The sequence below is a fragment of the Leptonychotes weddellii genome, unplaced genomic scaffold (assembly GCF_054177405.1).
Source record: "Leptonychotes weddellii isolate Sample4059 unplaced genomic scaffold, ASM5417740v2 HiC_scaffold_3323, whole genome shotgun sequence".
NCBI lineage: Eukaryota > Metazoa > Chordata > Mammalia > Carnivora > Phocidae > Leptonychotes > Leptonychotes weddellii.
In genome coordinates this window covers 1-11,196 of record NW_027931209.1, presented here as the reverse complement: position 1 = coordinate 11,196, position 11,196 = coordinate 1, and the positions used below count along the sequence as shown (strand labels likewise).

General features: G+C 35.9%; 1 protein-coding gene across 1 annotated transcript; it reads right to left on the bottom strand.

The window, feature by feature from the left end:
- Window positions 1-547: 547 nt before the first annotated feature.
- Window positions 548-11,190, bottom strand: LOC145719178 (rab3 GTPase-activating protein non-catalytic subunit-like). Its single transcript, XM_081810692.1, has 8 exons — window positions 11,054-11,190; window positions 10,355-10,498; window positions 10,059-10,141; window positions 9,639-9,703; window positions 6,531-6,621; window positions 4,566-4,693; window positions 1,988-2,204; window positions 548-1,399 (listed from the first exon to the last, which is right to left on the bottom strand). The coding sequence occupies exons 2-8, from the start codon at window positions 10,471-10,473 to the stop codon at window positions 1,209-1,211; spliced, it is 894 nt and encodes a 297-aa protein (XP_081666818.1). The 5' UTR covers window positions 10,474-10,498; window positions 11,054-11,190; the 3' UTR covers window positions 548-1,208.
- Between the last annotated feature and the right edge of the window lie 6 nt (window positions 11,191-11,196).

Sequence of the window (11,196 nt, the reverse complement as noted above, 5' to 3'; positions counted from 1 at the left end):
TCTTAATGTGGATTCATTTTTCAAATGTAAGCTTTGAAAGAGAGGTTTGCCTCTCAGTTTCTTAACAGTTCTAAAACACAGAAGTTTTGAATTTTGATGAAGTGTAATTGATCAATATTTTTCTTTTATGTTCATGCTTTCTGTGCCCTATAAAATCTTTCCCTGAATCAAGCTTTCTCCTGTGTTTTCTTCTGTAAGTTCTGTAGTTTTAGCTCTTATATTTATGTTCCACTTTGAGTTAATTTTTATATATGGCTTGAGGAAAGATTTGAGGTTCATTTTTCCCAATGTTTCTTGAACCCCAGATTTAATGCAGACATTTTATTGATACTGATTAAACATAATGTAAAAATAAGAAGTATCTTGTACTCATCTTATTTAAGCATCTCAAATTTGAATAATAAATACCTCCTTTCTTTTTAACTTTTTATTTTATAATAGTTATAGATTTACTAGGGGCACAAAAAAAAATGCACAACAAAGTCCCATGCACCCTTTCCACAGCCTCCCCTAATGTTGACATCTTATACCCTAACCACTTATAAAGCCACTTATGAACATCCATGTAAAACCTATGCATATCTTTAACTGCCTTACTTCCTGACATACATACTGCAAAGGAACAAAGAATGGAATCTGTTTTTAAAGGATGTAAATGTTCAATTAAAACAATACATGAACACAGTCAACAAGCTCATAGAGGAGCTTTCCCAGATCCTGGCCAAAATGTAGGGTGTTACTGGGGATGCGAAAGTGTGTGTATGTGTGCATGTGAGTGGTTAGGGTAAAGACCAGGGAGGACGGCAGGGTCACCTCCCTTGTCCTGTGCAGAAGGGCAAACAATCAGTGGTGGTGTTGTTTTCTAGTGAATGATTCTTTTGTTTTACATTTGTTATAGCAGAGAGACTAAACCCTAACCTATATTCAAAGTTTGGGAATGTTTGATAACAATTCTGTATTGCTCTAAGGGAAGTTGATTTTGTTCTCTAAATAAGATCTTTTTTACTTCTAATATGATCAATTTCACTGTTGATCACAATCCACTATAAATGCATGCATACATGTCAGATTCTAAATTTATTTTAGGCTGACCATGGAATATGCCCGCTACAATTTACAGGGAATTAGAAAAATAAAATAATACTACTCAATTAAATATGGTGATTATAAATTTCTTCGATCACTTTTGGAAGGTTTTTATGTATGTTCTATGATATGCTTCGGACAATGGTTAAAAAAAAAGGACTGACACTTCTGGATGACATGAGAAGGGAAGAAAAATGTGCAACAAGAAAGCTTACCAACAACAGCTGAGGGCTAAGTCCAGCTGACTCCAGAGTGTGACACATATCCTCGGTAGAGCTTTCTCCATGCAAACATTTCCAGAAAAAGAAACTACCTAGTAAAACAAAAGCAAAATGCATTAACCAATGGCTACTTACCATTTGGACTAATATTCTTCCTGAATTGCAATCCAGATCCCCAGAGAGGCAAACCAGCATGAGAAAAAAGAAATTAATGTTTCAGTTTGCTTGATTTTAAACTTTTTTTTTTTTTAATTTATTTATTTGACAGAGAGAGAGACAGCGAGAGAGAGAACACAAGCAGGGGGAGTGGGAGAGGGAGAAGCAGGCTTCCCGCTGAGCAGGGAGCCCGATGCGGGGCTCGATCCCAGGACCCCGGGATCATGACCTGAGCCGAAGGCAGACGTTTAACGACTGAGCCACCCAGGCACCCCAGTTTGCTTGATTTTAAAGCAGAGGGCAAATCATCACCTAACACTGTCTCTTTAGTACACGTTTTAACCAATAAAACTTGTATGACATAATGCCTACGTATCCAGAGTAGTTTTTGTTCACTGAAAAATACACATTAAATTCTTAGGTTAATTTTAAAACAAACTGAACCTTTGAGATGCTGTAAACTCCTGCCAGGCTTTCTGCCAGAAGAGGCAGGATTCAAAGAGCAGTTTTATCATTCCACCTACCTAAAGCCACATACTCCTCTTCACTTATCTTCTTTATGTTGATCACATCCTTCTCATATTCTAAATATTCCAGGAATGTTTTTACAGGTAACACACCATCCTTATCATCAGAAAATCGGACTGTAGCAGTCCTGGTTTTTTCCTCTTTGTACTTCTCTAGTAATGCCTGGAGCTTAAGCAGTTCTTTTTCATCAAGCCTCAGTAACACAGCCAAGTCCTTAAAAAAATAGGAAAAAAAAAAAAAAGGTTGTGAATACACCGTATCTCTTCCTATGACTCTGCCATCAGGGTCAACCCCGTTATTTGAAGTGAAATGCAAGACTATAAGCAAATGATGACTTGTTAATTACTGTGATAGCTCTAATGTACTCTGCTTAAAATTTTAATCACAAATTCATGAATTGGAAGTAACTTGAACTAATCTTGAAACACTACATATTACAAGTACGATTTTTATACAATTTCTTGGGAATACTCTATACTCATCTAAAATGTTTGAATTTTACTAAAGTTGCATTAATTTAGAATCAGAAAAAAATCGCCAGAGTATCAACTGCAACTCTTGTGATTCTAAGTAAACTAAAGGCCTATTTGAATGTTTATTTATTAAGCAGCATAAACACAATAAAAAATACTGAAACCAAGCCTCACTGTATCTACACATACATCCTCTATGTGGCTCTCAGGGATACAGAGGTTGAAAAGTTACGTACTGCATGGAGCACTGGGTGTTATACGAAAACAATGAATCATGGATCACTACATCAAAAACTAATGATGTATTGTATGGTGACTAATATAACATAATAAAATTAAATTAAATTAAAAAAAAGTTAGAGACATATCCTGCCCACCTTTCAAACTATCTTTACAGACCATACGTGCAAAAACATCTCCTGATACTACTATTATTTTTCTAAATTAGGGATAAACATATACACACACACACACAAGCATATGCTTAAAAAACCCTAAATTCACCATAGCAAGCAAAACTTTCTCCCCGCCACATGCTGTTTTTAAAAACAAGTAGTAAATTGCAGAATGCTATGAACACACACCAGTAGTTCAAAGCTGTACTGAATTTATTATATATGAGCGAGCTTATATGAACTACGTCCCATAGGAACAAAAATGTTTCCAGACTTGAATTTTAGTTTTACACGCACAAGATTAGCCATTCAGCCTAGAAGTGGACTACACATTTTTTGAAGGATCTAAACGAGTTCACAGCAAAATACAATTTTAATTCTTAAAAAGTGCTTCAAATAATAATAAAGAGCAATCAGCCAACTGATAACTTTAAATTTTGTAATTTTTATCTTTACATCCTGTATTGGGGCTATCAAGTGAATTCTGCAGGGGATTACTAATGACATATACTTAACTTTCTTTGGTGAGGTAGGAAAGTTTGGATCTTATGAAAAAATTAGGCATTGAAGAATCTATGAAATATCTAGGCAATCCTGCAGACATAATTTAGTCAACTTGAACCTTCTTATTGTTTGAAATGATTTTATACTATTGCTGAAGTAGAAAGAAAAAGAAAAAGATCCTGAAAAATGGCTTTGTTGTTTATAATAGCAATCACAGAATATTATGAAGGCTGTTAAAATGCTTTATGAAATCCATCTATAATCACAAGGATAAAAAAATTGTTAGAATTTTTAAGTAGTTTCCAATATAGAGAGAAAATCTTCCATTTTTCTGTTTAAAAATTTTTATTCACGTATGTATAAAATAAAAGGTTTCCACTTTAAACTTCAATTAAGTTTCAGATACACCAGATAATTTTTTATAAATATTATCAGTGACTTGACAAATCACTAAAATCACTTAAATAATAATTTTCCTTTAGATATGTGGAAGACATGAACCCTAAAGGCAAGCAGGCTGTCCACAGTCACACGGTAATCTGAGAGAAAGAGAGGACAACCTTTCTCTCTACTCTCTATTAAGGAAACTGTTTCTCTGTATGAAAAGTAAGAATTTTGCATACATGCCCCAGAAATTACCAATACTGCACCATAATGAAGATTACAAGGTACTGCCATTTTTTTAATGTTTTACAGAATGAGAACATAGAATATTTACTATAATCTTACTATAATATTAAACACTTTGACGTAAGACAGAATTTCTATTTAAGTATTACGTAGTAGACAAGAGAACAAGCTGTATGAGTTTGTTCACAAAACCACTGAAAACCCAGTCTCTTCTGTTTAGCAAAATCTTTTTTTTTCTTTAAAAGAAATTAAAGTTTTGCTACTTCAGTAAACTGAATATATTTTAATTGGCAAATCTTGTCCAGTTATGTTGTCAGAAACAACCTGAAAAAATGAGTTGAGAGAAACCAAATGCTTCTAAGATAGTGAAAATGGATTAACAATAAACTGTAATATCTTGGCATAAATAATACAAAGTTAGCACTACGGCACAGAGAGCCAGCAGGAGGTCTTATAAAGAAAACACACCTTTACCCTTCATAAAAATTCTCAATTTTCTACGTTTTTACTATCAATGAAAAAATTAAAAATAATCGAGATTATTTTGTATAATGAGGAATGGAATTACTCACATTATCCGAGAATGGTGTGTCTGAATGAAAATCAAGGGAATTTAACTGACAGACAGACTCATAAAGATGGAGTAATTTCAGTTTATTGGCACAAAACTGTAGCAATCCTTCGTCAACAGACTCAAGCTCTAAAAGGTGGAGGAAAAAATACATTAAAGAGATATATTTAACAAACTTATAAAAAGGTCTTTCTTTCATTAACACTCATAGTATTTTATACTTCTCTGATGTTCTAGTCTATTAAATACTGAGATACTTAAGCTATAACAGATTACTAAGACAAAGATGATTTTTTCATCATGGAAAATGTCCAAATTTTTTAATGAAATAAGGCATAGTACTAGTGGAGGAGGGGGTGGAGAAAAAGAAAAAAAGAGCTATCTTAGTCTAATACTCAAATTTTTAAAAAATGATCTGGAAACAGCTTTGAAAATATTCTCCCTCACCCCATAATTCATATGCCACCCATTCTGTTCACAGAGGACAGACAAATAGAAAGCTGCCTGGCTCTTGTTATCATGGTGGTCAAAGATACCAGAATTCAAGCACAAACTCTGGACTGTAACAGATTTATCCTCAAGGAAGGTTGGCAAAGAGACCAAAGTACAATTCTACTTAACATTCTCCATCAATCAGGCTTTTTTATTTTTCTTAAAAAAGAGAAATACTCTCTATATAATACATTCCCTCATGATAATTTAAATATTTATCATCTAATATAAAACAACTACTCTTTTAAAAGGCAGGGACTTTACCTCCAAGAGCTGGTATAGCTACAATAAAACTTAGCATATTAAATAGGTGAAATTTTCAGGAATCTCAATTATGGGTAGAAGTTGAAACTGGTGATGATTTTATAGAATTCCAACAGTGGTATTTGGTTTACTTTTATCTCGTCCAGTGCAAGATAAATTCTGATTCAATAAATTTTGAGATTTCGGTAAAGCCTGGAGGGATGGGGGAGCTTTATAAACATACTATGCTTTTTAAAAGATGTATTTCTAACAAGCTGTATATACTAAAGAAATTCACTATTTTCCAAAAGTCAGCTTTAAATATGTGTTGAAAAAAAATCTCAACATTAGGATGCTTAAAGTCTTGAAAGGGGATACTATGATCTGTTTATTAAACCACTTTAAGTTGGCTTAAAGATAAATATAAAGCTGGCTTTATATAACTAACATGACAAGCAAAAAGTCACAGCTAGACGAAGTCTGCACAATACACACTATAATTTAATTAATGTTAGGTATTGAGAATAAACTGAATTTTGCTGGGTCAGCTGGACAGAGTACAGAGTTAAAATCCCACAGTTAGAGATGTAGTTCTTTTTCAGACAAATTTTGAACAGTAAAAAACAACCAGCAAACTCAGAGCTATACTTAGAGTCCAATTTTGGAAGTCCTTACTGTTCATGAGGGAAGTAGAGGAGAAAATGTGGATTCCATACAGTAACAGAACGTTAATTCAAAGTGTACTTTTTTTAAAAATCATTATCCCAGTCAAAACAAATTTAAAGAATGCTTCATCTACAGGAATCATTCTCCTTCCATAAAGCTAAGTAAAAGACAGTTTGAAAGCAAGAAAGCGCCACTGTTTTTTGCAGACCACCAGCTAACTTTCTCCCCTCATGCTGCTGCCTTTCACAGGAGTACGACTGTAACAAAATAACCACTTCTCACCATCCTATACTGGTGTCTTTCCTCAGGGTAGAAAGATTTTTAAGAGAAATATTTACAGAAAGAAACAGTATATTCAGAGAAAGCTCAGATGAAGATCAGCTGCATACACCAAGTAGGGAATAAAAAAGTCTCCAAATACTAAAGGTATGAAATAAGTTTCCTTATTTCTTGTAGTATTTCCACACTGAAGTAACATGATGATATCATAAACAGGAATAGCTTTTTATAATCAGAATTATAAAATCTGAAGACCAGAACCTCCAATCAGTACAAACCCTATTACCTTGATTTTTTAAAGTGTCCATTAAAGTCTGAGTGATGTTTCTAAAGCAGGAAAATGGTAATCGTTCACTTGCAAAAATGCTTTCCAAGGCCTACAAGAAAGATATTGAGCAATTCTAACAATCAGAAGGCAACGATTTTGTTTTTTAAATTTCATATTTATGCCAACACCTTCAGTACCCCAAATTTCCAAGGGAAGCTCCATAATTAAGATGTTTTCGTGTACGTACCTGAGAAGGAGAGTTGCATCATATCTATTACGCAATCAATTTCATCTCATGCACCTTATGGTGGAATGGCAAAAAATCCAGACCCAGAATGAAACAACTAGAAGGCTACTGTTATTTAACAGAATGGCCAAGATGAAACAGGGACCATGATAAAGCTATTCACCAATAAAAAGAGTGTAAGTCTACACTCCACCGGCATAAATGAAAAGCAGAGGCTGTTACTGTTGTGTCAATGATGAAAGCTGACAACTTAGTTACTGTTTAATGACTGCATTTGAGCATGGCTGGGGGAATATACAGGCCATGCAAGGTATATAGATGCTCCCTACCTCACCCCACCTTCCTCTTCCTGCCCCTCCCCCAGCAGATACTTAAGAGGCTTCACCACCAGTTCCAAAATCTCTCTTTATGCCTAAAGAAGCAACCATCAGAATCACCAATGGGTAGACACAGCAGTTAAAGTTCATACTTATCCTTTCCATTAAACTGGCCATTAAACTGGCTTTTTATTGATAAGACTAAATAATTTCAAAAGTTGGCTGAGAATGTAGCATGAGACAAAGACTGTAACACAACCACCTGTGTGTGTGTGTGTGTGTGTGTGTGTGTGTGTGTGTGTAGGTAAGAAATGGGGCTCTAAGGGTGGCTCAAGAGGGTGGTCAAGCCCATGATGAGGCAACTACATGGTGGATATAAAGAAAGTGACTGAAAAAGGCAAATACCCAGCAAAACGCAATTGTCTCTGTTCTATCTACCACTTGCCTATTTATTCATTCTTCCAAAGCCTGAACTGTTTTTTCCCTTTAGTGTTAAAAACAATACACAACTTTAACTATGAGCTTTTCCAGCATTTTTTATAAAATTCATAGTTTCACACACAATTCAGTAGTATAATAATTTTTAAAAAGGTCAAGAAGACAGTCTGTAGTACGCTGAACTTTTCCAATTTTGCTGTTCCATGAAGTAAGACAAGAAAGATGGTATCAAAATGAGAAGCCCTGTTTGGGTTATAACCCTCCCTTTCTACCACAGGTTCTCTAAACTACCTCTCTTGGATGCCCACCTTGTCATAGGAATGTCATCTTTCATTAACTGAGACTTTGTCCCGAGAAAGAGGAGAACCAATTAGCCCTGTCAGCAGAATGGAAAGCTTGATTAGAAGTCACAGGGACTTGGGTGCCTGGGTGGCTCAGTCAGTTAAGCATCTGACTCTTGATTTCAGCTCAGGTCAGGATCTCACAGTTGTGAAATCAAGCCCTGTGTCAGGGTATGCACTGGGCATGGAGCCCTGCTTAAATTTCTCTCTCCCTCTCCCTCTGCCCCTCCCCACCCTTCTTCTCTTAAAAAAAAAAAAAAAAAAAAAGTCACAGGGACTTGCCAGTTCTACAATAAAACAATAGAAAGTATTTTTTAAAAATGACTGCTACAGTAAAATAAAAGGGAAGAAATCAATATTCACTAAATTTTTACTCCCACATATCTAGCATTATTTTAGTTGTTGTGGATTATGAAATTGATGTATTTGGTGAGGTCCCTACTTGGAGGAGCTTAAAAGAGGTAAAAAGGAAAAGATTGGTGAGCTAGGATTCATGTACAAGAAATAATTAGAGAACAAGTAGCCATTACCTAACCAGTTCTGACTAAAAGCAGAGTAGGAGTTCAGAGGTATCCACAGGGATTGAAGTGCTGTGTAAGAATTTAAAGAGTTAGAACTTTGGGCGCCTGGGTGGCTCAGTTGGTTAAGCGGCTGCCTTCATCTCAGGTCATGATCCCAGGGTCCTGGGATCAAGCCCTGCATCGGGCTCCCTGCTCATCAGGGAGCCTGCTTCTCCCTCTCCCTCTGCCTGCCGGCCCCATGCTTGAGCTCTCTGCCGAATAAATAAATAAAATCTTAAAAAAAAAAAAAAAAAAGAATTTATAGAGTTAGAACTTGAGCAGCATTATGAGGGGTTTGGAGAAGAGGGTGCGAGTAAAAGAAATCACAGTGAGTTGTCATATTAGAACCACAAACCTGGCAAAAAGCAACAAGTCTGCCAATACCATGGGATGCTGAGGCTGTAGAGGAACAGGCCCTCTTAAACGGTACAAGTGGGAACATACATTAGTGCAAGTATTTTGAGAAGCAATCTTTCATCAGCTAGTACAGCTAGAGAAGCTCAGTACACTACAATTCCCCTCTTAGGTACAAACTCAAGAGAAGCTCTCGCATATGTGCACCTGGGAACATAAAGATACGTAGTATCCTATGTACAAGGATAATCACAGTATTACTGTAATAGAAAAAACTGGAAACTCTAAATGCCCCCTGACAGGAGGAGAGTGAACCAAGTATAGCAGACACGGTACATGTCCACTGTAGCTGCAGGCATCAACAGGGACATCTCAAAGAAACATACTGTTGAAGGAATGAAGTCACAGGAAGGAGACACGGAGCATGACTCCAGTGATACAAAGTTTTAAAAGGCAGAAAATGCATCGACATTTTAAAGGAGTCATACAGAAATAATACAACTATAAAAAGCAAAAGAGAGAGGGACACGTAGGGCTCTTCAGAGTTCTTGGTAACATTCTATTTCCTAAGGTGGGTGGTCACACATATGTGTTCATTATTATTCTTTATTCTGAGTATATGTTATGTATAGATGTGTGTGTGTTTCAAACATGCACACATGTGTATGGTAATGTTAATTAAAAAAAGGAGGAAAGGAGAGAGACAACAGGAACTTCCAAATGTGAATATAAAAAGGATGTGTGAATAAAAACCAGAAAAGAAGAGGTTAGCCTGTCATGTTTAGAGGGAAAAAGGAAAATAAAGACCTTCTTAAGAGAAATATGCCCCAGCTACTCAGCAGGAAAGTTCACATATTATACATACTTACTTGTTTCTTGGTTGCAGGATACTTAATATCAAGAATTAATTCCTTTATTTGTGTTTCAACCAAATCTACAAAGAGAAAATTAACCAAGGTAAATTTTTCACTTTTGTTACAAGGTAAACTTTATTCTGAAAGAAGAATGCACATATTTGTAGCTATCAGCCAGCCTCAGGGACTTCTGGTTTCTCTCCCATTATTGTTCTATTGTTACAAATTTTAATATCTCCCAGAGGGCATGCCTCATATTTACAGAGCAATTCCAATAAAAAATATACATGATTACTTGCACCTCACCTTATTTCAAGGAGTTACAACAGCTCACAAATGAACTGAAATATTCTGATTGCTGCATTTACAATATGCTATTAATTTAGAAAATGACCAAGGGTATGCGTTATTATTTTTTTGCTAAAGGACGCGCACCGAGGTTAGGAGGTCTTGTTTTCAGCAGGACAGCCAGCTTCTTCACTAGGTGCATGTCCTTGGCTCGTTCGCACTTCTTGTCACTAAAACAATAAATACAACAAATTCTTACAGAATGTGATATCGCTTTCCTTCTAAATCTGACACACTCCAACTCTTTTCCTTTATATTCTTCCTATTTAACTTTAAAGATATCTAATGAGAAAAAAAAAAACAACAACAAAATGGTAACTACAAAACAAAGAGCAAAATAAGGGATGGAAAAGTTAGCAGAGAGACAACTGGATGAATCTTACCTCAGTGCTAAATGGAAAGGAACATTTACTGTTTTCACACTTCCAGACACTGGATCAACAAGACAGATCTGGTAAGTCTGTGGCTGCCAACTCTGACTGGTAACATTATTTAAGCCCATTATTTTATAGCCAGGATACAGAAGCCTGAGGAAGTCACAAACCAATATGGTAAGATTATTAGAGAAAAAGGAGAAATGCCAAAAGTGCTTTTATTATATCTAGGGACCCCCTACATTACTATCAATTCAGGAGCACTAATAAGGCAAATAAACACTAACTGATACCAAAAGCATAAATAAAATCCTGACTGGTAGAGTTCTGCCTTGTTAAAATGTGCTAGAAAATGGAAGGAGAGTCAGGCCTATGTAGCAATGCCAAACAAAGGCTCACCTCACTTAACATCATCACCACAGGAATCCGAAGCAATCTCTCCTTTTGAGCCTCCACAACGTAAGTAAGGGATGGGGATAAATGGCAGCACCACAGGTAACTTTATTAAATTCGGTAGTGTATCATGGTAAGATTTTTTGTTATTAAATACTTAATCCTTAATTATATAGCAGGCACTGGGCAGGGAAAACCAGAATAAAGAACACTGCAATTCTCAAACAACTTGCAACCTACTAAGCAGCTTTAATAAAGACTTGAATAAAAGCATTCCTTTTTGTAACCAGGAAAATGCCAGGGTTTGCAGCTTACCTGCAGTGCTTTCCCACGTTGAAAGCTCCTACTCGAGGTCCCTGCTGTGTGCTCCACACTTCTAAGATTCCCCTTCTTGGTGCATAGATCACAAGGAACTGAGCTACTCGGCTTGGACCCTGAGTATTTCCAAAGGGGGAAAA

Bases quoted from the DNA above. Each gene is read 5' to 3' on its own strand.
- LOC145719178 (XM_081810692.1), bottom strand. From the start codon at position 10,473: ATGGGCTTAAATAATGTTACCAGTCAGAGTTGGCAGCCACAGACTTAC. The intron at 6,622-9,638 runs GTAAGTATGTAT...TCTTTCTTGTAG, and splicing joins ATCCTGCAACCAAGAAACAA to GCCTTGGAAAGCATTTTTGC. The intron at 1,400-1,987 runs GTAGGTGGAATG...TTGTTTTACTAG, and splicing joins AGAGGAGTATGTGGCTTTAG to GTAGTTTCTTTTTCTGGAAA.